Raw genomic sequence first — 25,874 nt, forward strand, 5'->3', positions numbered from 1 at the left:
AGACGAATATTTCGAGTAGTTACAAACAGAATGACGAAATTAGTATACCCCCATCTTATGGTGGAGGGTATAAAAAGGATATAAGAAAAGATTTGCTCTGCTATTAGAGCGATATCAAGATATGGTCCGGTTTGGACCACAATTAAATTATATGTTGGAGACCTGTGTAAAATGTCAGCCAATTCGAATAAGAATTGCGCCCTTTGTGGGCTCAAGAAGTAAAATAGAGAGATCGATTTATATGGGAGCTGTATCGGGCTATGGACCGATTCAGACCACAATAAACACGTATGTTGATGGTCATGAAAGAATCCGTCGTACAAAATTTCAGGCAAATCGGATAACAATTGCGACCTCTAGAGGCTCAAGAAGTCAAGATCCCAGATCGGTTTATATGGCAGCTATATCAGGTTATGAACCGATTTGAACCATATTTGGCACAGTTGTTGGACATCATAACAAAATACTACGTGCCAAAACTCATTCAAATCGGATAGGAATTGCGCCCTCTAGAGGCTCAAGAAGTCAAGACCCAAGATCGGTTTATATGGCAGCTATATCAGGTTATGGAACGATTTGAACCATACTTGGCACAGTTGTTGGATATAATAACAAAACACGTAGTGCAAAATTTCATCCCAATCGGATGAGAATTGCGCACTCTAGAGGCTCAAGAAGTCAAGACCCAAGATCGATTTATATGGCAGCTATATCAAGTTATGGACCGATTTGAACCATACTTGGCACAGTTGTTGGATATAATAACAAAACACGTCGTGCAAAATTTCATCCCAATCGGATGAGAATTGCGCACTCTAGAGGCTCAAGAATTCAAGACCCAAGATCGGTTTATATGGCAGCTATATCAGGTTATGGACCGATTTCAACCATACTTGGCACAGTTGTTGGATGTCTTAACAAAACACTTGGTGCAAAATTTCATCCCAATCGGATAAAAATTGCGCCCTCTAGAGGCTCAAGAAGTCAAGATCCAAGATCGGTTTATATGGCAGCTATATCAGGTTATGGACCGATTTGAACCATACTTGGCACAGTTGTTGGATGTCATAACAAAACACGTCGTGCAAAATTTCATCCCAATCGGATAAGAATTGCGCACTCTAGAGGCTCAAGAAGTCAAGACCCAAGATCGGTTTATATGGCAGCTATATCAAAACATGGACCGATATGGCCCATTTACAATACCAACCGACCTACACTAATAAGAAGTATTTGTGCAAAATTTCAAGCGCCTAGCTTTACTCCTTCGGAAGTTAGCGTGCTTTCGACAGACAGACGGACGGACGGACGGACGGACGGACAGACGGACGGACATGGCTAGATCGACATAAAATTTCACGACGATCAAGAATATATATACTTTATGGGGTCTCAGACGAATATTTCGAGTAGTTACAAACAGAATGACGAAATTAGTATACCCCCCATCTTATGGTGGAGGGTATAAAAATATTACGATGAGTCTTACACTTATAATGACGAAATTTGGCTTGGATATGCATAAACTTTGGTTATTTGTGGCTACAAGAGTAAATCAAAGAGCAATGAATCGTAAAATTGGAAACAGTTCTAACCAGCAACATAGCAGCAACATTAGCTCTGTGCAGCTTTTTTCGACTATTCGACTTTTTAATCATTGAAAGTCGACTCCGACTTTCGACTTTTTTACGCAAAAAGTCGGCTAATCGATTAGTCGAAAGTCGACATTGGGATCCCTAGGGCGCCCTTTATGATTCTTCTATCATCAAAAGCTTACAAAGGTAATTGATAAATCACTTATAAGATTTAAATTTAAAAATATTCCACAATTTTGTCTGCCTGATTTACAAATATTGCTTTTTTAAAACCTATAAATATTAAATACCAATTTTTTTAAGGCTTTCAAATGGTGTTCAGAGGTTACTTCAATGCGTCATGAAGCAGGCCCCATTTATGTTCTCTTCCGTGACTATGGTTATTTATTGGGAGTGGCATTGTCCTGTCCAATGCTTCAAAGGTAAGTTCATACCTATTAAAAAAAACGGCAATTGTTTTATTTTACATGTATTAAAATTTTTATAGTTACAAGAACGGCAATAATAATAATATCTACAAACGTCTTCCCGCCACTCTGCTTTTGATATTTCTTAATTTTACGGCCCTTCAGAATACACCAAAACATATGGGACGTTGGGTCTTTCTGATTTATGAACTCGTTCGCAATTGTGTGCAATCTTACACACTTCTATCGATATTTCCCAAAATTTGTAAGTGAATCTTCTGTTAAATAAATAAAACACACATGAGCAAAACCTTTACAAAGTTTTTTGAGCAAAATTAAACACAATAAGGAAAGACACAGTCGCAGCCGGTTGTACGTACCGGATTGACCCGATGGAGTTCTTCATCGTCAATGGCTGCCACAACAATGTACAATATACTGCTACAACAACAACAAAACAAATTTGTCCAAGTGGACTGATGAAGTGATGTTATATTAAACCTTGTTTAGCGAAATTTTCGGTAGCAAACACATGATGGCAAAAGGCTACGCATTTATCAAAATTAAGAGTTATTTTGTAGTAATACGAATACGATGGGACCGTGCAATAGCGTTGGCAGCGGTGGCGTTCGCAGATCTGGCAACGGTGGCGTTCGCAGATCTTCAAAAGATTTACCATCAAAAAAAGACCGGTGTAGAGGGTCGCTGGCAGCCCCAGCACAAGGTGCCGATGCCGATGCCAAAACGAGGTGTTTCTTTACTGGACCGAGTGATTTTGGCCTTGTGGTTGTGTTCGGTCTTCCGTGAGGGTAGCCGTGTTTATTGTGAGTCCGTTCTTAGGTCCAGAACTGTTTGAGGTTCAACTGGCAGTAGTCTTTTAAGGCTAAATGTCCGACCGGAGACTTTAATATGGTACCACGGGTGTCAGGAGCACCTTGAACTTCTGTTACAGTCTGACAATGGTGAGGCCCCAGTGGGGAGAATCGGCAGAACGCAAACACGGTGTGGAGTTGTGTTTTCAAACGGGTGCCGTGACCTACAGATCGGAAGGAGTTTTAGGTAATGCTCCGCTTCTAATCTAGGAGAGGAACACGTCCAAATACGTGGGATCAAATTGGTACTCATCTTAAGGTAACTGTGCGTGGTGGCGTTGGTAGACGCATTGTATTCACCCTTGGGTCTCGCAGGCTTAGGTGATGGCAGCATCTGCGTTAAACTCGACATTCGTGTCTGCTAGCGGATGTCAGAGCGTCTGGGTAGATAGTGGGTAGAGTGCTGCGATAAAGTGAATTTTTTTTGTAGTTGAGACAGCTAAGATGAAGGAGTGTTTGGTTCTGGGGAGGAAGTTTCTAAGGGTGATGGTGAAGAAGAAGTCAGGGAAGTCAGGGAGAAGGGAGTTCGGATGGTGCGATGAGTACCAACTCGTCGGTGCTCCGAGCTGGGAGTAGTGGTTTGCGTAGGAAGCGCCTAAAGTTGGGGTCTCCCGGTGTGGCTGTGGTCAGGAATATATACGGATTTTAGTCGACCATGCATGACTTAGCATGTATACCCAAAGTGGTATAGGGTACCAAAAGGTCGGCTGTGCCCAACTTTAGCCCGCCTTTACTTGTTTAAGTATACTCACGATTCTTAGGAAGATTGATGAAGTTGATCCTGATATAAGAATAGACTGCATATGGAAAAAATTTACTTATAGTTTATTTAAAATAATAGAAATAAATAAATAATATTTGTTTATTTTGTTTTTCACTTGACCTGGCTATGAGTCATCAATAACAGAGAAAATGAGTTCAATATATAGAATAATAAACATTTCAATAAATTAATTATAATTGCATTAAATTCAAAAAATTGATTTGTTTTTATGAAAAATCATAGATTTTGAAAAAGACATATTGTTTAAACTATAAATTTGACTAAATAGTTTATTTTACAACAACATTCACATAAATACATATAAAATCAATTATATACATACATATGAACAATTATTTTTTTATAATAATTTTCTCGCTTTTTAGATAGTTGTTTTTAATATTGAAATGCCTGAAAACAGTATTGTGGATATTTTCTAAGATAAATTTTAAAAATTAATAAAAAAATATTCACATTGAAATGAGAGTGTGTGGATGGTGATTGCGCTGTAGTTGAACTGGGTTCAACGCAATATATCTTAACCGAAATTTTCGAAATGATGTATAAAATATGGAAGTTTTCTGGTTTTATTGACTTCATCACATGCTGACATAACACTTTTGGTTAATGGCCGAGGGCCACAAGAGAATACACCTATTTTGGAAACCTAGGAAAGGAAAGTTTTTTAAATTATTCATTTGTTCGAAATTTACAATGCACACATACAGGTAGGAAAAAATACTTACATAGGAATGTTTCTTTTGAACAAATTTTAAGAAACTGGACATATCGGGACGTCCAAAATGATTAACAGCCTTAAGACCCGTGAATATTGAAGTTTTGGAGAGACGTTGGAAATGATTTTCGCAAATATACTAGAATAGAAAAAGCGAATCAATGAGATTGTGTAAATGAAAATAATGTGTATCTTAAGTATATTGATTAAGGTTAGATTAGGTTTAAGTGACAGTCTGCAATCACACTCACTCAGACATTTTCGTCTATTGTGATACCACAGGGACAAGAAAGGAAGAAGCCTTCTAGTTTTTACCGATGACAACCCAACATCTTGCGAATGCTCACATCAGCTAATGCAGGCAAGTCCTGAAGAAAACCTAAAGTGAATTTCCCTTCACTTACCATTGCTGAATGTTTTATAGTCTTCTCTTCCTAGACGTCCTCACAGATGCTGCGAAGGCATTACTTGCAACCTTCAGTTATCAGCGTGTTTTCCCACAGTGACCTGACGAATACAATGGCCGAGACGCTTGTTCTAACCAATGACGGTAAAGTGGAAGACCTCTTCAAGTCTAGATTGGTTGGGTCCCATCTGGATGCCTTCCCTCCCTTTTAGATCGAGGTAAGGCGCCTATCGCTTTAGCGATTTGGGTCTGCTGATTCCCCAACCCCTCCGCTGCTATAAATCTTTAGCTTTAACTTGTTGAGGTCTACGAGGCAGCAAGAGTTTAATACAAATATTGCATGTCTTCAAATGCGATTAGCGTTTTTCAATCTACCATTCTTCCTGTGATCGAAGGATTGGGATTGCAGTTCCTTAGTCTTCAAAGTATGGATTCAGAATCTGAAGGATTCTTGGCATCCATGCTTGTGGCATTGGTCGAGAAGGAATATCTTCCTTCTTGATAAAATCCAGAGCTGGGCCTGGCCCGATCTTAACAATAATTTTTAGTGCGAAACGATACATGTCAGTTGAAAGTTGATCCCTGAATGCAGTTAGTTTGAATCGGCCCCGATGCAGACTGGAATCGGGCCGTATAACCGTCAATTTATTTTTCATCCAGAGAGTGAGTTGAATGCCTTACAACTGTCCTTAACCTGTCTTTGAACACTTTTAGAGTACCTGATGTCGGGAAAATGATCAGAGTGATCCCGTACAGACAGACCCTTCTCTTACTAGTAGCCAAGACGCTTGAGGACTACTCTTCGCGAGCCTCGTTGTAGAATTTCCGTTCGCCGAAGATCAGCATGGATTTCTATGCTATGCTATGAAGACTGCATAGGACAACAACTGCTTTGCATGCCATCATCGCACACATTTGCCGTGGCTTCAATCAGCCCAGACCATATGATAGGAAGGTCCTCGTGGCACTGGACTATAGAAGGCATTCGACACGGTCAGTCATGTCAAACCATTTGAGGACATCGCCAACATGTTCCTCCAGCCAGGCCTGAACGCTGGGTCGCAAATTATCTGTGTGGTCGAAATACCGTAGATTGAAGGTCGAGTTTAACTTCAACCTATCCTCTCTTCTACCCCCTCCGGGCGGCATTGAGATCGTATCATATGCAGACGATTGCACGATCATAGCATCAGGCCCCAACCCATTGCTGGCATCTGCGATAGGTTAAACGTCCACCTCAACTAACTTGCCGCTTATTTCGCTGCAAGAAATTTGATGATATCTGCCACCAAACCTTCAGCCACATTGTACACTACACATACGCGAGAGTTGAATAACGAGCTGTATGTGAAAGTCGATAGAGCAACGATTCCGAACATTAAGTGTCCCAAATAATTGTTGTCACATTTGACAGCTCTTACACATGTTCCCCAAATGCCACAACAATTTGCGATAAGGTCAAAAGTATAAACAAGGTCCTCAAGTTACCACCTCCGTCAGGACATAAGGATCCCACCCGTGCGAAGACATAACTACATGCTGTCTAAGCAATACCATCCGGGCTGTTATGGCAGGGACCATGCAGATCATCATCTTGTGAATGTATCTACCGGCTAGAAGTCTTAAGGTGGATCTACATGATCTAGAGCAAGAGGTTCAGGGTTACACCTTTAGATCAAGCGGCAGATCAAGCGGGTCTAGACAACATTCATGCAAACACGATAGCAGATGCGATGAATAGCTAATAGGTGAATGTGGACCTTGGAAAAGGACCGCTTCCCATTGCACCTGAAGAAATTGTACTCCCCCGGCAAAGCAGAAACAACAACAAAAACAACAACAGCTATCATAGCTATACAAAAATTCTTGCGTAAATAACTATTTATTTCGAGGTGCAGAGATTTTCTTTCGGAGAGAAATAACAAAACTTCCGCTCCACTTAACGGTTCCGAAATAGAAGACTCAAATTAACAACTCGATTAATCGAACTACAAATTATCTGGTTTGTTTTTGCTTCCACATACTTTTTTGCCCCTTCATAACGAATAAAGTGCTGAAATTCCATCACTCTTCATCGTGAGGCCAATGAAATAAAAGCAACGAAGTTTTTAATCACAGGGTATTCATTTTTACTCTTTGCTTCTTTTAAGGATTTTTTCAAATATTAATTCAATACGATTACTTACCAACATTGTTGTTCTCAAATCGAATTTATGGAAAAATTGTGTTATGAATATGTGAATCTCCAAGACATTTGTAACATCCTTCTTTTCGACATCTCGCAGCACATCAATAAACCACTCAAAGTGTTTGTGAGAGGGACAAATCCAGAGGAAATACACTTTTTTGCAAGCCACTCCAGAGTAGCGATTTGTACTTGTGCCGAAAACCAAATCATTTAGAATTGAGGCGTAAGGGGTAACACCAATACCGCCGCCAACCATTACTGCTACCTCGAATTTATACCAATCTTGATTGCCACCACCGAAGGGACCCTCGATGCGAATTTTAGGCTGATCCTCTGCATTGTAATTGCATGGATCAAAATAGTTACGAAGCTTCCACGTCCAAGGACCTTGGGCCTTAATATGACAGCTTAGAAAATTCTCGTGTGGGGCCGAAGTCAAGGTAAAACTATGCATTTCGTGTGGACGAAAAGCTGTACACGATAGTCGCACCCATTGACCTGAGAGATATTTCAGATTTGGTGGACGATAAAATTTGATTTTAATAACATCTGAGGGCAACAGTTCCGTTTCTATGACATCAAGGGCCATGTATTTGGTGCGTAGTGAGACTATTTTATCCAAAGTGTAAACAATTCCAGGTCCCAGGAAAAACATCCAAAATCTCGGAGGACCCGTTAGCCGCGCCAAACCATGAATAAGACTCAGCAGATATAGGCCTATGTAAAGGGTGTGCATATTCCAAAAGAATTTGTAGGCTTTTTTGCGTATGGTTGGATGGGCAAACACAAATATAATGCACATTATAATGAAAAGCATTACACCGGTGGTACCTGCAACGATTGACACTCAATGTGAGAAACAGTGGGTTTGTAATATTAGTATTAGTACCTGTTACAGTTTGGAATAGCCAAAAGGTTATGTCTGGTTTATAGTCCGAAGCAAAGTGAACCTCTCTTGTTAAACATTTGAGATTTTCGTGAGATTGCGTTGAGACGTGATAGAAATTCACAATGTGACCCACAGTGTGCAGTACCGAAAAGAAAAGGGCAGTACAGGCAGCAATCTTGTGAAATTGAATGTGTGAGTCCAACGGTATATATTGTTGTATAGGAAATTCTTTAAGTTTTGTGATGAGATTTCTAAAATTAGGAAACGAAAATCATATTATAAATAACAGATTAAATGGTGGAACACTCTACCATGGATTGCATTTGTCAAGGAGATCAAAAAGTACAAACAGGAGATCGGTTAATCTAAACGTGGGCGAATTTGGCCCATATACAATCCCCAACGACCTTAATCGATAAGAAGTTTCCGTGCAAACGTTCAGAAAAATACGTTATTCGTTTACTCACCCGTTCAAGGCAATGACATCAAATAAACACCACTACTGTGGAACAGGGTATTATGAATTAGTGAATTTGTTTGTAACACCCAAAAGGAAGAGAAATAGACCCATTGATAAGTATACCGATCAACTCAGAATTACTTTCGGATTCGATTTAGCTATGTCCATCTGTCTGTCTATGTTAATTTGTGTGTAAAGTACAAGTCGCAATTTTCAAGCGATTGTCTTCAGATTTGGCACAAACATTTGCTTGGGCTTAGAGACAAAGTCTACTGAAATTGGAAAAAATCGGTTCAGATTGGGATATAGCTCCCATATATATGTTCGTCCAATTTGGACTAACATTGCAATTATATCGTCATTTTTGAACCGATTCTCACGAAATGTTGCACAAGGCAATCTCTTATCTCGACAGTCTCGACACTATTGGTGAATTTCATTGAAATCGGTTCAGTTTAAGCTATAGCTCCCTCATATATTGTCAACCGATTTTCACTTTTAGATCCTTTGTCTGTGAATTTCTTACCAGATTTTCTCTTACTTTTTCTCAATGTATTTTTCATGATTTTTGCTATGTGTGCGTATATTGGTTGAAATCGGTTCAGATTTAGATATAGCTCCCATATATTTTCTCGTTCTATTTTGAATGATACTCAATAATTTTGTAATTTGTTACCTATCCGCACAAAATTTGGCACGAAGGCTTGTCTTATTCTCCTAAAAATTTTGAGATTTCTGAAATCCTTTTCAATGTCTTGTTGCATTTGATGGTTTCTATAAAAAAATTAAATTTATGGCAATAATCCTACTTCTTTTGGCAGCAGGTCCTATTTTATGCCAAAATCTAGTTTGCTTCGCTAAATGGTAATACTTTTGTTTTTGGGGCTTAGGAAATAAAAACAAATATTTTTTTTTTAAATTTTTAAAATTCCAAATATTTGAAAAAATTTCTACGTTAATATAAATTCTCTAAATTATGAATATTACTAGCATATGTCCGGTCGCTTCGCTGCCTCCGATGGTACACCCAATATCAAGGGCAATTTTAATAGTTTTAGCCTTATCCATAAAGAAAGAACATTTTGAAAGTTTCAGCGCCTAAATTTACGAATTTAAAAAAACTCTAGTCGGCCAATAAGTACTGTCAAGGTGTAATTGTCTCGCAATTTGAGATCTTTAGCTCAATCCGTAAATAAGGTACCATTTTGTACGTTTTAGTACCTAAATATACACATTTCAAAACAACTTCTAGCCATCCGTTACATACTGCTAAGATGTACCTGTACCCCTAATTTCGCAGATGTAGCTCAGTCTGCATATAGTAGAGGCAAATCCACTGAAACAGCCCTTCACGACCTAGTCGGCTATATAGAGGGTCCTCTCGCTGCCAAGGAATATACAATAGTAGCATTTCTTGACTTTGAAGGTGCTTTCAATAATGTAAACCCGACGTCAATCATGAAAGAGTTGGAGTCCCTAGATATCAATTCTATCGTAATAAAGTTTATGAATAACTTACTTACTAAAAGATTCATTACGGCAGGCTTGGGATCTGAGGATCTAAAATGATGAGCCAGCAGAAGAACTCCTCAAGGAGGTGTACTGTCTCCTCTACTTTGGAATATAGCCATTAAGAATATTATTGTCTCTGGAGGAAAAAGGCGTAAAAGTGGTCGCGTATGCTGATGACGTGGCAATTGCGGTTAAGGAAAAGTTTCTCAGCATTCTAGGAGATATACTTCAGGAAGCTCTACATGCAACAGCAAAGTGGGCTACAGAAAGTGGTCTAGGTATAAATCCGTGCAAGACAGAAGTAGTTCTTTTCAGGAGGAGATACAAGTTGCCTACAGTGGACCCTGTCACCTTGGGTGTAGAGAATGTTCTATTTACAGAAAGTGCAAAATACCTGGATGATTGGACAGGAAATTGAAATCCAACATTTTGGAAAGGGTAAGAAAGGCCACTCTTGCCCTATACACCTGCAAGGGAGCCCTTGGCAAAAGTTGGGGGTTTAGACCGCGTGTCATGCATTGGGTATATACTGCAGTTGTCAGACTTGTAATGCTATATAGTGTTGTGGTCTGGTGGACGGCGCTTCAAAATTGAACCTACTGCTCAATACTTAAACGGATCCAAAGGATGGCTTGTTTGTGCATCACAGCCGCACCGAGGATGACACCATCTGATGCACTGAACTCTTATGCCTCTGGACATTGTGGCTACCCAAATTGCAGCGACCACTGCCGTGAGGTTAAGGCAGCTTTCTCATTTGTCATGTGGCGGCTACGGACACTGTGTTATCCTTGATACTGCCCGATGTTCCAGGCAGTGTGGATAACACCCTACCTGAGCCGTTTTTTTGATAAAAATTACCGTACCACTATTCCGGATAGAACCGATTGGAACTAAGATATCCCTGGTAACAGAAGTTACATAGACTTCTATACGGATGGTTTCAAACTAAACGACCAGGTGGGCTTTGGGGTGTACTCTAAAGATCTAGAACTGGTCATATCGAAGAGTTTACCCGACCACTGCAGTGTGTATCAAGCAGAGATCCTTGCAATTAAGGAATTGGTGGAATGGCTAAGATATAATGTCATTACGACAATTGGCATGAATATTTTCTCAGACAGCCAGGCAGCCATTAAATCCCTGGAGAATGTATTAATGAACACAAAAACCGCCCTGGACTGTCGCAGATCTCTCAACGAGATGGCTGAACAGTTCAAAATTCACCTGTTCTGGGTGTCGGGCCACAGAGATATCCGAGGGAATTGTAAAGCGGACGTGCTTGCGAGACTAGAAACTACCTTACACACTCCAGGGTCACTGGAATCTGTGGGTATGCCTCTAGCGACATGTAAGCTAAGTTTTCCGGACCAGGCCCGAAGGACAATGAATGATAGATGGTCACAAAGAGGGGGCTGTGAGCATTCCAAAACTATGTGGCCTAATCTAGACTTGAAGAGGTCTACTGCTACAGATTCTTTGGAAAATTTATATATTATATCGGGCCCGAGCCCCAACCCGAAAATTAATTTATCTAAAAACAAGTAAAAGCGTGCTTAGTTCGGCCGGGCCGAATCTTATATACCCTCCACCATGGATCGCATTTATCGAGTTCTTTTCCCGGCATCTCTTCTTAGGCAAAAAAGGATATAAGAAAAGATTTGCTCTGCTATTAGAGCGATATCAAGATATGATCCGGTTTGGACCACAAGTAAATTATATGTTGGAGACCTGTGAAAAATGTCAGCCAATTCGAAGAATTGCGCCCTCTTGGGGCTCAAGAAGTAAAATAGAGAGATCGATTTACATGGGAGCTATATCGGGCTATAGACCGATTCAGACCATATTAAACACGTATGTTGATGGTCATGAGAGGATAATAATTGCGACCTCTAGAGGCTCAAGAAGTCAAGATCTCAGATCGGTTTATATGGCAGCTATATCAGGTTATGAACCGATTTGAACCTTATTTGCCACAGTTGTTGAAAATAAGAATAAAATACGTCATGCAAAATTTCAGCCAAATCGGATATCATAACAAAACACGTCGTGCAAAATTTCATTCCAATCGGATAAGAATTGCGCACTCTAGAAGCTCAGGAAGTCAAGACCCAAGATCGGTTTATATGACAGCTATATCAGGTTATGAACCGATATGAATCATACTTGGCACAGTTGTTGGATATCATAACAAAACACGTCGTGCAAAATTTCATTCCAATTGGATAAGTATTGCGAGGCTCAAGAAGTCAAGACCCAAGATCGGTTTATATGACAGCTATATCGAAACGTGGACCGATATGGCCCATTTACAATACCAACGGACCTACACTAATAAGTATTTGTGCAAAATTTCAAGCGGCTAGCTTTACTCCTTCGGAAGTTAGCGTGCTTTCGACAGACAGACGGACGGACATGGCTAGATCGACATAAAATGTCGCGACGATCAAGAATATATATACTTTATGGTGTCTCAAACGAATATTTCAAGTAGTTACAAACAGAATGACGAAATTAGTATACCCCCCATCCTATGGTAGAGGGTATAGAAATTTAATTTACTTTCCTTCTTTAATGACAAAATTTCAAATTTATTACATTCTATAAAGCCAAAATTTAGCCCAGGCCAAGGCCGCCTCGAAATTATTTTTCTTAGCGTCAAAATTGTAACGGAACTAATTTTAAAATCAAAACTAACGAAATTTTTTGTAAACAAATTGTAATGAAATTGTTTCTTAGGATATTTCATAACAATTTTTTCGAAAGAAAATTATAATTAAATTTTTTCTTAAACAAAATTTTCACAAACTTTTTCTAAATATACAATTATAATAAAATTTATTCTAAAGATTAAATTTTAGTGAATTTTTTCTAAAAAGTGAATTGTAGTGAAAAATTACTAAGGATAAACTTTAGACCAGTTTTGGGCATATCTTGTGATTTTTTAAAGCCAAAATTTCAATAAAATTTTTTGTCTGCCCATTGCATTTTGCAACACAAAATTAAAATCTTTTTATTTACCATTTCTATTCTAAATAGAAACAAAAACAAAACTCTTTGGTCAATTCTGGACACGATTCCAATGTAACAAAATTCTTTCGTATTTCTTTCCATGTAAAGGTAAAACTTTAAAGCATTTTTTTCTAAAGACAACATTTTAATGAACCTTTTCCTAAGGACTAACCGCTGTGTTCACAAATCTTTACGTAGATTTGAAATAGGTTAATTTATATTTTTATTTCAATGAAATTTCCTGCAGACAAAATTTTGATACATTTCTTTCAAATTGTCAATAACATTTTTTCTAAAGACAAAATATTCAATGAAATATTGCCTTAAGACAAAATTTTGCTCTGGCCTGGGCCCCTCGAAATTATGTTTTCTAAAAAACATAATGAAATTTTCTTTAAACACCGAATTGTAATGTAATATTTTCAAAAGATAATATTTTGGAGATTGTTTTAAACAAAAAATTATTAAAATTTTCTTCCGAATGGATCTTCCAAAATCTTCACTGAATTTTACCCCAAAATTTATCAATAAAATTTTTTCCGGAAAACAAACTTTTAAAAAATTTCTCAAAGACGTAATTCTATATGAATTTTATCGTAATCCTAGTTTTATTATTTTAATCTGTATTAATAATTATTAGTTGAGGAAAAAAATCAAATAAATTTTAAAACCCAAAATAAAATTAACTAATAAATTCGTTAAAAATTTATCAAAATTTTAGTCAGGTGTAACCGGTGCATGAAGTGGGTACATTTTCGATCTTGTTCTGGCCTCACTACACTACGGGAGTATAATCATACTGGTTATGTCGCAAGGTGCTGTGCGAACATAGCCAGCAGTGGGTCACAAGCGTCGGCGTCTTCGCATTCTGCGTCCTCGTCGTCGGACTATGTGACTCCCCTGACCTCTCCTGTGCGGCAATTTACGCAACGGCAGCATCGCAGCCCAAATATTGCCAGGCCAGTGCCGGGAAGTGTATCGTTTTTGCAGTTAAACTGCAACGGACTCCGTGGCAAGATCGATGAGATTGTGGACTTCATGAGTCGGAAGAGCATATTAGTCGCAGTGATCCAGGAGACAAAGCTGACCAACACCTGCAGCTTGCACAGTTGTCACGGATACAATGTGCTACGTAAGGATCGTTCAAGGAATGGAGGTGGGGGATTGGCCTTCGTGATACACCATTCCGTGCATTATAGATCTATCTCGCCTGCGCATGGCGCTAGTGACCCCTACATGGAGTGTATAGGGATAGCAGTCATGTCCGGTACTGCCGAGATAGAGCTATACAACGTGTACATACCGCCGGTTGATAGCTGTGTCCCGATTAATGGCCAAGCCTACAACCACGACATAAGAGGGTTACTATCTGGCCATAATCGTCTGGTTCTAGGGGACTTTAATGCGCATCACACTTCATGGCATTCTCCCCTAGGTAATGACCAGAGTGGCATAGCTTTGGCAGAGCAGATTGAAAGCTCCACGTTTTGCACGGTGAATAAGGATGCCCCCACTAGGATTACGAGGAAGTGCAATAGCTCGCCAGACATCTCCATTGCATCCCCTGATCTGCTGAGTGACGTATCCTGGCAATCCGTCATCTCTTTGGGGTCAGACCACCTCCCCTTAATTCTCACCATCAACCGACCACCGACTTCATAACCTCTGAGCACCGGACGTTTATCAATCATAAGAAGGCCGATTGGGATGGCTTCAGAGAGTATACCAATCGCCGCTACAGTGAACTGCCACCCCCTTCTGATGTGCTAGTGACCGAGAGAATATTCCGAGACATCATTAACGCAGCAGCCGCTCGCTTTATACCAGCCGGTCGGATAACCCACGTGCGGCCCAATTTCCCGGCGCAAGCAGTGGTACTCGCAGACGAGTGTGATGGGATTCGTGGTTTGAACCCCACTAACCCCAGAATCAGCGAGCTGAATCTGAAAATAAATTAACATAAGCGGAATTTGTGGCTGGAACACTCTCGAACCCCGGTAGACGGGATGACAGCACCTCAGTCACTTTTAGCGAAATAACCGTGACTGATCCAAAGAGATGCGCCAGCAATACCTTTTGGGCTGTTATCGCAGATACCATCCAAATCATCATCTTGTGAATAGATATCCACCGCCCAGAAGACTTAAGATGATCTAAAGCGTGAGGTTCAGCGCTACAAGAGAGAACCTCTAGATCAAGCGGCATATCAAGCAGCTCTAAACAGCATTCATGCAGACACGGTAGCAGATGCGGTAAATAGCTACCGAGTGAATGTAGTCCTTGGAGAACGACCGCCTCCCATTGCAAATCAAAAAATTGACCTCCCCCGGCAAACCAGTGTAGTTCTGCCTCAATTACGTTCCGGCAGATGCAGCCGCCTCAACTCCTACAGAACAAGAATTGTTGCCGACGTGCAAGATGTATGTCCCGATTATAACCAGGGACCGCACGATACACGTCACCTGTTTAACTGCCGGGCCAGACCCATTCCACTCAGACCCATATCCCTATGGACGCACCCCATCTTAGTCGCAGAGTTCCTGGATCTTGACACTCAACAGAATCAAGCAGACGAAAGACAGAACACAATAAACTGCTACAACAACAACTACCACTATCTAAGAGGTTTGGTCGAAAACAGTTCAGATTTGGATACAGCTACCATATATATGTTCGTCAGATTTTGGGTAATTTGCAATTTGTTATTACAGTTTGAACATATTTGCTCGAAACTTGATAGGGACTGTTTAATAACCCATCTGAAAACATCCGCCGAGGTCCATCAAAATTGGTTCAGAATAAGATACAGCTCCCACTTTGTACTTATGGTGTATAAAATGCCTCCAGTATACCAAAAAAATTGGGTCCTTTCAAAGAGTATACTCTTGTTTCTCACCTGGCCATTGTAAGTAGAAGCAGTGAATAGCAGAACGATAATGAGGCAGCAGAACCACGGGTAATGGCTATACCAACACCCATTATATGTCTTAGGTCAGTGTGTTCAGCCATAAAGGAGTAATCTGAAAACAAAAGACTTTAACATCATAGAGCCAATAAGCTAATCGTGTAACTTACGTATGAATCGTTCTACAAACAACACAATTGTAATGACATAAAAGAGGAATAAATAGAAAATATTCTGACGATTCTCTTCCAGAAACGTTATGTAGCTATCCCATTTCTCTTGCATCCAATGGCGTGGTCTCTCCTGCATGGGCTCGATATTGAAGGATGTCATGCGTGCCACATTTGTTGATGTATCCAAAAAGTTTTGCTTAGCACCTTTACAATCAAGACCAATGGCCACAAAGTCTCCCTTATACTCTTTCATCATTAGCTTAAAGTCCTGATAGGTGAGATGATTTTTGTGTTCCAGTCCAACATCCTGGAACATGCCATCGATTAATTCCGTCACTTGGTCATCGCCTAGACTGGTGGTTCTCGCAATTTCCACCAAGGAACGCATCATTTCACTTAATTCGCCCTTATCTATGACGCCATTGCGATCATTGTCGCACATGTCGAAAATAATGCGCAACTTATCGTCCGTCTTGCCGCGCGAGAAAAGAACCACAGTCTCCAAAAACTCCTGGAAACTAATGCGACCATCTTGATCCTTATCGACGATATTGAACATTTTTCGCACAAACATGTCATTGGGCTTCATGCCCAATGCGGCAGCAAACTCTGCTTTCGAGAGTGAGGTACGCATGACAGTCATCACTTCGCCATCGGTGGAAGCATCCGATCTTCGCCGCCTTTCTCCGGGTCTCAAGCCGAAAGTCAAAGCATAAGCTTCGCGAAAGAAGTATTCCAGTCGCTTTTGTCTACGCTCACGCGTTTCGGCACTGGCCAACATTATATCGCGATTAACCTCCATGAGGGTCATTTCCTTTTTATGTAAAATCAAAAAGTCTTCCAACTTCTTGACGAACTTTCGTCGGGCTCCATAGGATTCCAGTTCCAAAACCAAATCGTGGTCATTGGGAACTCTTAGGAGTATATAGGGCTTCTTTTTGATGTGATTATGGGCTGATTCTTCCACAGTGACCACGTCGACCGATTTCAAGCTGAAGGTTCGCAGTTTTTCTCCTTTGCGGTCGACAGTGTAAATGGCAGCCTCGGGCCCAAATTTCACCGTCACCAAACGCTTATGGTTGGCATGCAACCACTCGCGAGCCAACATCTTGTCCACTGAACCCTTGTGCTGTGGAGCCCTTAAGGCTTCTTGGCGTATCTTTAACTTTCTTCTCTTGCTGTTCTGTAGCTTGACAACACAGTAACCTGCTCCGGCACAAAGAATCGGCACAAATCCCAGAAAAACACACACATAGATAAACATTAGTTCAGAGCCTGAAAAGTAGTCGAATCCCTCCAAATAGGTGCAAGGCTCAAGTTCAGTGGCATTCAGCTGCATGGGCTGAGGGCAAGGATCTCCTTCGTGCCAGGTGAAAACATCTCTCTGTATGTCATCAACTCCAATGTCTGTGCTGTTTACAATGATGTCGTACATGGTGATCTTACGGATCTCCTCGATTTCTTCTTTAGTAAATATTCCATTGCGGTCGTTCTCAAACCAGAAACGATCGGAATCACGCAAGCGTTCAAATTGCTCCTTGATAACGGCAGTGAATAGTTCACCTGGCTGTCCATAGGACTCCAACATGCCACCCACATACACATCAACATCGTCCAGTTGATTGTTGTAGGCTGATATAAGCATTTCCAACAGTTCCGGCTGTTTGGCAAAGAGTTCGGGGTTGATATCGGTCCATGTGGCTCGTTTGGGCAGGCCAAAGGCTTCGCGGGCACTGTTATAGTCTGGCAGGCCATTATCACGTCCTCGCATTATGTTGAGAGCTCCCAAATCACGCCGTGTAAATTCCATGGGACCGAAAAGTTTATCGCGCACATCAGAGCACAGGACCGGATCTTCACGTTCGGATATTTGCGAGGACAGACCCATTAAGATCTCCTCGACGCTGGTGTCGGTAAAAAAATCCTGGAAGAAGATTTTCATAAGAATCGCACAGACTACATGAAATCTAACACTAACTCTACTTACACTGGAATCCCACCAAGTTGAACACAAACGTATGGCTGGATATCCCATTGGGGTTTTTTTGTAATTGCAAGTGGAGTCGCGCCTATAAATACCGGGTGGTATCATAGTGTGGCCAAATCGAAAAGCGGCAGCTTGAAAAATATGACCTATTCCAGGGTGAATATCCCGATTGTAGCCCTCGTAGGGTCGCAGTTCTGAGGCCAAAAAGGCTGGCAAATATTCATAAAGGATGACATTTTGTAAACTGGCAATGACGGTCCGACGGGCTCTTTGGAAGATCTCCTCATCAGACCAATCAGAATGGGCGCGTTTAATCCGTTGCGCCAAGGTGTTGTGCCAGCGCACAAAGAGAATGGCAAAAGCAAGAACAGCAGGATTTTGATTGGTACGTGGATCACCCAACACTGAAAGAACAAAAATGAAATGGATTTGATGCCGATTTATCTCCTCGCAATTTACTTACAAAACAAACGCTCTGGACTCAACATTTTCATCACACTGGGTACTGGATTATTAAACAAAGGTACTCGCATGGTATTCCTCACTGGCAGTTTGCCACTTTTGTCTGTCAATAGGGTGCCGTTGTGAAAGGAACGCATCGCATTTAGCCATGCCTCTGAGGTACTATATATGAAACTGCCGTCTATCCAGGCAGTCATTTGATTTATTTGCTCTCTTGGAGCATTTGGACTTTGACCTGTACTGCGATCATAGGCCGCCCTATGGAATGGTATATACTTATCGCCCCGACATTCCTTGTCGTACATTTCATCGCATTTTTCAATTTCAATGCGATGCATTTCAATGGGACATCCCGATTCGGAGGCCATAACAATTTCATTTGCCACCACTTGACCGAAAAACGCCAGCAAGGCGGTGCGATTGAACTTGGAGCCCAGGCCATCACGCCCACGCATAAATAGACGACTTAAGCGGCGCGTAGAGGGCCGATTTGAACCGGCCATAGCATATACGCCATCTGAATATGATGGAGGTGCTTTACGCACCAAGTGGCTATCTGAAAATAAGCGAGAAAAGAAAAGTATTATGCATTTTAATTTCTTTTTATTACTTGTCTTAAGGACTGTTAAAATATAAAAACACCAACTTAATCACTACAATCTAATGCTGAAAGAAAAAAAATGGGGATTGAACCCTGATTCAACCAATTTTGTTCTAAAGAGCAGCTCTCTAGTGGACAGTGCCTCAGTGTGTCGTCAAACTAACGATAACAAAATCACATATCAAAAGAACTTAATTCTGGAAATACACTAAGACGTATCTTCTGTCGTCCAATTTTGGGCCAAGAGTCCGGCGGGCAGTCTTTTGAGAGCTCTAGCCCCATCATTTAGTACCCAGACTTTCTAAAATGTCTTTAATTAACTCATTTTAAGATCGCGTTATTAGACCTGTCTGTAAAATTTTACTGCTCTAAATCATTTCGTAAAGAAAGTACCAAATACAGACCAACTTCTATATAACGTAGCAGTTGGCGACCGACGAAATACTACCTTATGGGGAAACTGACCAAAATTAGCTTTCATTTGACCTAAGTGCAAAAAGAAGAACAGTGGGTTTCTGCTTAGTCTTCCCAATACCGTAAAAAAACTCGTGTTAAAGACACTACCTGTTCGATGTATTCCAATTGGATTCACATTGAGGGTTGCAATTTTCGGGTTTTTCGGTTTTGATTCGGGCATTTGTTCGAATTTTTTTTTTTTTGTATTTTGCTTTGTTTCTTTGCAACCGAAAGTTGGAATAAAAGGAAAAACGAAGTATCGTAAGCAATTCAAACATGTTGTGTTTTTAACTTTTGTCACTGGTCATTCCGAATTTTGCTCTATTGCCAACTCTTCTCCTTTTTCACCCTCTTTGGGATAGAATCGAATAATAGTAAACAAATAAAAACGCTCTAAGTTCGGCCGAATCTTATATACTTCCCACCATGGATCGCATTTGTTAATTTTTTTGAAATTGACCGTACTGGTCATGGCTGTTAGAAGTCATAGAAAAATACCATCCCCAAAAATTTCAGGCAAATCGAGTACCATTGCGCCCTCAAGGTGCTCAGAAAGTGAAATTGGGAGACCGGTTTATAGGGCAGATATATCAGGTTGTGAACCGATTAAGTTCATACATGGCGCAGTTGTTGGAAGCCATACCAAAACGACTCGTGCAACATTTCATCCAAAGTGGATACGAATTGCGCCCTCTATCTGCTCTAGAAGTCGAATCGGTTTATATTACAGCTTTATCAGGTTATGGACTGATTAGGATCATACTTGACACAGTTATTGGAAGTCATACCAAACGATGTGTGCAAAATTTCAGCCAAATCGGAAAAAATTGCGCCCTCTAGAAGCTTAAGAAGTTTTAACGGGACATCGGTTTATATAGCAGCTGTATCAGGTTATGATCCGATTTGAACCATACTTTGTTGGACGTCATACTAAAACACCACGTGCAAAACTTCAGCCAAATCGGATAAGAATTGAGCCCTTTAGAAGCTTAAGAAGCCAAGATCCATGATCGGTTTATATGGCAGCTATATCAAAACCTTGAGTGATTTTGGCTATTTACAATCCTCACTCTGCTCCTTCCATATAACAGGGGGCCACTACTGCCCGAAAATCTTCCTTCTTCTAATAAGCATCCTCCCCTTAAAGCCCCTTAAATAAAGGGTGATTTTTTTGAGGTTAGGATTTTCATGCATTAGTATTTGACAGATCACGTGGGATTTCAGACATGGTGTCAAAGAGAAAGATGCTCAGTATGCTTTGACATTTCATCATGAATAGACTTACTAACGAGCAACGCTTGCAAATCATTTTCAGTGAATGGGCCCTAGAAAAGTTGGCAGAAAATCCGCTTTTTTATCGACAAATTTTGTTCAGCGATGAGGCTCATTTCTGGTTGAATGGCTACGTAAATAAGCAAAATTGCCGCATTTGGAGTGAAGAGCAACCAGAAGCCGTTCAAGAACTGCCCATGCATCCCGAAAAATGCACTGTTTGGTGTGGTTTGTACGCTGGTGGAATCATTGGACCGTATTTTTTCAAAGATGCTGTTGGACGCAACGTTACGGTGAATGAACACATTTCGAACCGAAAACTGATTTTGGTAATAAAATTCAATGATTTGCAAGCGTTGCTCGTTAGTAAGTCTATTCATGATGAAATGTCAAAGCATACTGAGCATCTTTCTCTTTGACACCATGTCTGAAATCCCACGTGATCTGTCAAATACTAATGCATGAAAATCCTAACCTCAAAAAAATCACCCTTTACAAAAGTAGTATGATTGGGGTAATATTGGTAATATTGGATGGTATTCAAGTGCAGAGCAAATCTTTGAACTCCAAATTCGGAAGAACATATTAAGACAATATTAGACTCAAATTAAAGGTCATTGACAGTGGAATAGGTTAGGTTGGGTTTAAGTTGCAGTCTGCCATCAGACTCACCTAGACGTTTTTGTCCATTGTGACCACACAGGAATAGAAGAAGGAAGATGCCTTCTAGTTCCTACCATTGAACCACCCAGATCGGATTAAAAAGTCCAACTACTTGCGAATGTTCATATCAGCTAAATCAAACAGGTTCTCAAGAAATGAGAACCTGTTTAAGTTTAGATTCCACCTAAGGTGGAACTCCTTCTGACTGCCAGTGCGAGACCCACACACAGAACGTGTTCTATAGTCTCTTCTTCTTCGATGTCCTCACAGCTTCTGCAAAAGTCGTTATGTTTAGTCTGTCATGACGGACACAATGACTGAGACGTCTGTTGTATCAAGTGACAGCAAAGCGGTAGAGCTTTTTAAGTTTAGATTAGGATACATCATTTTGGAATGTTCACAAGCCACCCTTTGTAACCATCTTCCATTCGTTGCCCTAAGGACCTGATCCTGAAGACTTAGCTTAAATGTCTCTAGATTTCAGTTTCCCCTGGAGTGTGTAAGATAATTCCTAGTCTCGCAATCTCATCTGCTCTACAATTCCTTGAGTTACATCTGTAGCCCGGCATCCAGAACTGGTGAATTTAAATTCTCGTTGAGAGATCTGCGACAATCAAGGATTTAATGGTTGCCAGGCTGTCTGAGAAGATATTCATGCCAATAGTCCATATGACATTATATCTAAGCCATTCTACTACTTCTTTAATTGCAAGGTTCTCTGCTTGATACACACTCTAGTGGTCGGATAAGCTTCTCGATATGAATACACCTAAAGCCCACTTGGTTGTCTAGTTTGGAACTATCCGTATAGAAGTCTTTGTGTCTTCTTTTACTAGGGCTATTGTAGTTCCAATGGGTTCTATCAGGAATAGTGGGACAGTGTATCTTATCAAAAAGCCGCTCAAGAAATTTGTAATTAACATTACCTAGAACATCGGGCGTATATCAAGAATAACGCAGTGTCCGCAACCGCCGCATGACCAAAGGGAAAGCTTCCTGAGCCTTAATTTGGTTGGCCAAAAAGTCCAGAGCCATTAGGTGTAGCATTAAATTCAGTGCATCGGATGGTGTCGTCCTCCGTGCAGCTGTAATGCACAAGCAATCTATCATTTGAATCCGGCTGAGTATTGAACAATAGGTGGACTTTTGAAGAGCCGTCCACCAGACCGCAACAACATATAGCATTATAGGTCTAACAACTGTAGTATATATCCAGTGTATGACACGCTGTTTAAATCCGCAACTTTTGCCAATGGTTCTCTTGCAGGTTTAGGGGCAAGAGTTGCCTTCCTTGCCCTTTCCAAAATATTGGATTTGAAGTTCAATTTTCTGTCCAGCAAAACACCCAGGTACTTTGCGCTTTCTGTAAATGGAACATTTTCTCCACCCAAGGACACAGGTTCCACTGTAGGCAACTTGTATCTCATGCTGAAAAGAACTAATGCTGTCTTGAACGGATTTACGCCTAGGCCAATTTCGGTAGCCCACTTTGCTGTTGCACGTAGAGCTTCCTGAAGTATATCTCTTAGAGTGCTGAGAAACTTTACCCTAACCGCAATTGCCACGTCATCTGCATATGCGACTACTTTTACACCCCCTTTCTTCCCCTATTTTGTTAATGGCTATATTTTATAGTAGAGGAGAGAGTACACCTCCTTGAGGTGTTCCTCGGCTGACCCATCTTTTTACATTCACAGATCCCAAGCCTGCAGTAATGCATCTTTTGGTAAGTTATTAATAAACTTTCTTGCGGTAGAGGTGATGCCTAGAAACTCGAACTCAGTGCATCCCCCAGGTATGTATGACATGCTGATACAAGCATAGTATATCTCCCTAAGCCAAGAAACCAGTCTATCAGACACAGCTTGTAATTCAACTGGTGAATAGGAACCAGATATTAATTTTAGACATGAACCGCCCAAACCAGAAAAATCCAAAACTGAAATGAAGGTCAACCGATACAATATGGCAGTTAATGAAAGGTCTTTGAAAGTAGAGAACGAATATAAGGGAATAAATGTCTGACATCCTCCAAATATCCCCCAAACGCTAATATGGAACGACCGGAATAATCTAGGACTTAAATAAAAGGACTTTGGAAGTAATATGCGAATCTGATATTCGCACTGAAAAAAAGGTGGCCCAAAATTTAAGATTTTTGAGATTCTTGAGAATTTAGCAATGGAAACGAGCCAAAGAACCAAAACTTTAAAATAAAGATACTTTCTTTAAATTTAAATTTCTATGTACTAAAGAACTCAACCATCCGTTTCAAATTTTTCACCAAAGGGAATTCCTCCTTAAAAAGTAGGAAAATTGATCGTCATTGAATGAAGTTTGCTAATCTTTGGCTCGAATCTTTAAAACGAGGACAACAACTTTTTCTGTGCGAATTTGGGAACAAGTATCTTGGAACTCAAATTAATGTTGATTTCGACTGTTTACGAAATGTAGCATTTTTCGACATATCGCATTTAAATCAAAATTTGGTGTTCGTTTGCCAAAAAAAATGTAACCCCACCACCGGGTTTAGTTTACGTTTGTAATGGTGTTGCCTATAGAGAATGCAAAAATGTTGCATTTCCTGCACCGTGCCAAGTCTACGGTGTATAATGCATCAATTTAACCTTCGCAAGTCCAAAACCCATACGGATGGAATCTTTGATTTTCACACATCAATAACTCAACGAATCACGAAAATCACTTTGAAATCAGTGGCTAAATTTGTTTTCTCTACAAGAAATTAATACTCAAACGCTAACCTTGATTTCTCGTAATTATTATTTTTAATTTTTATACGTCGAAGTACAAAACCCATTCGTGGGTGCGATCCTAATTTTATCCATAAAAGAATACATTCAATTTTACTTTCACTTAAAAAAACCTTCTGGAGGGGGGAGGTGATTGGAGGGGATGTTGTTTTTTGCTGTCGTCTTCAGTTTTTATTTCCACAAGTATGAAATTTTGGGATATACATGGCAGTTACTTCCAAATTATATAGCTTTGGACCACGACGTACATAAAAACCTTTTGACCTGCGAATGTTAAAGCATCATTAGGCACATTCGTGGACGCCAATATTAAGATAAACTGTGCGTAACTTCCCTCGTAAAACGGCTGGTTGCCCTAATAAAACCAAATTTTTGTATTTTGTCCGCGTCCTTTGTGGTACAGGGTATTATAACTTAGTGCATTTGTTTGTAACACACAGAAGGAAGAGAGATAGACCCATTGATAAGTATACAGATAGACTCAGAATCACTTTCTGATTCGATTTAGATATGTCCGTCTGTCTGTCCATGCTAATTTGTGTACAAAGTACAGGTCACAATTTACTTTGTGTGCCTGGTATGGCGGTCAATGAATTTATTATTTTACGTTATTTTTTCCCAAAGGGGGAAAGAGTCGAGCTAATGTGACCAGGGGAATGAATATCACAACAAATGAAGGATTTTTCATTCGATCGTCTTAAATTTTGGAACAGGCATGTTTTTCGGCCTAAAGACGAAGCCAATTGAAATTGGAAACAAGTAAGAGCATGCTAAGTTCAACCGGTCCGAATCTTATATATCCTCCACCATGGATATCATTTGTGGTATCTCTTCTTTGCGCGGTATCTCTTTTTAGGCAAACAAAGAATAATGAATAAGAACGGTTATGCTATTGGAGCTATATCAAGTTATAGTTCGATTCGGACCATAACTGAAAGCTGAACATTGTAGAAGTCATTGTGTAATAGTTCAGTTCATTCGGATAATAATTTCGCCTTGTAGGGGCTCAAGAAGCAAAATCGGGAGATAGGTTTATATGGGAGCTGCATCAAGATGTAGATCGATTCAGACCATATTTCACATGTATGTTGAAGGTCAGAAAAAGCCGTTGTACACAATTTCAGGTAAATTGGATAGTAACTGCGCCCTCTAGAGGCTCATGAAGTCAAGATCCCAGATCGGTTTATATGACAGCTATATTAGGTTGTGTACAGATTTGCGCCATACTAAGAACAGTTGTTGGAAGTCATAACAAAATACCTCATGCAAAATTTCAGCCAAATTGGATGAGAATTGCGTCCTCCCACAGCTCAAGAAATTAAGATCCAAAATCGGTTTATATGGCAGCCATACCATACCATATTAACCGATTTAAACTGTACTTAGCTCAGTGGTTGGAAGTAACACCAAAACACCACGTGCAAAATTACGGTTTATATGGCAGCTATATCAAAACATGGACCGATTTGGCCCATTTACAATCCCAACCGACCTACACTAATATTAAGTATTTGTGCAAAATTTCAAGTGCCTAGCTTTACTCCTTCGAAAGTTAGCGTGCTTTCGACAGACGGACGTACATGGCTAGATCGTCATAAAATGTCACGACGATCAAGAATATATATACTTTATGGGGTCTTAGACGAATATTTCGAGTAGTTACAAACAGGATGACGAAATTAGTATAGCCCCATCCTATGGTGGAGGGTATAAAAATCGGTTCAGTTTTGGATATAGCTCCCGT

At 40.2% G+C, this 25,874-nt stretch overlaps 2 protein-coding genes across 7 annotated transcripts in view; one reads left to right on the forward strand and one right to left on the reverse strand.

The window, feature by feature from the left end:
* The window catches only part of LOC106088121 (glucose-6-phosphatase 2), a 5,301-nt gene extending 2,979 nt beyond the window's left edge, over positions 1 to 2,322 (forward strand). Inside the window, exons 4-5 of the mRNA XM_013253444.2 lie at positions 1,899 to 2,017; positions 2,083 to 2,322. Coding sequence (XP_013108898.1) covers positions 1,899 to 2,017; positions 2,083 to 2,275 — 312 coding nt within the window. The 3' untranslated portion in view covers positions 2,276 to 2,322. The remainder of the gene's footprint in view (positions 1 to 1,898; positions 2,018 to 2,082) is intronic.
* Positions 2,323 to 3,909: 1,587 nt separating this feature from the next.
* LOC106088128 (dual oxidase) overlaps positions 3,910 to 25,874 on the reverse strand; it is a 143,340-nt gene continuing 121,375 nt past the window's right edge. For all 6 annotated transcript variants that reach the window (XM_013253454.2, XM_013253451.2, XM_013253452.2 and 3 more), the window contains 8 exons: positions 18,369 to 18,923; positions 17,906 to 18,309; positions 15,916 to 17,842; positions 15,737 to 15,860; positions 7,857 to 8,107; positions 6,966 to 7,798; positions 4,384 to 4,512; positions 3,910 to 4,304 (listed from right to left, as the gene is read on the reverse strand). In XM_013253454.2, coding sequence (XP_013108908.1) covers positions 4,176 to 4,304; positions 4,384 to 4,512; positions 6,966 to 7,798; positions 7,857 to 8,107; positions 15,737 to 15,860; positions 15,916 to 17,842; positions 17,906 to 18,309; positions 18,369 to 18,923 — 4,352 coding nt within the window. In that variant the 3' untranslated portion in view covers positions 3,910 to 4,175. The remainder of the gene's footprint in view (positions 4,305 to 4,383; positions 4,513 to 6,965; positions 7,799 to 7,856; positions 8,108 to 15,736; positions 15,861 to 15,915; positions 17,843 to 17,905; positions 18,310 to 18,368; positions 18,924 to 25,874) is intronic.

Source organism: Stomoxys calcitrans, chromosome 3 (genome assembly GCF_963082655.1).
Source record: "Stomoxys calcitrans chromosome 3, idStoCalc2.1, whole genome shotgun sequence".
In the NCBI taxonomy this organism is placed as follows: Eukaryota; Metazoa; Arthropoda; class Insecta; order Diptera; family Muscidae; genus Stomoxys; species Stomoxys calcitrans.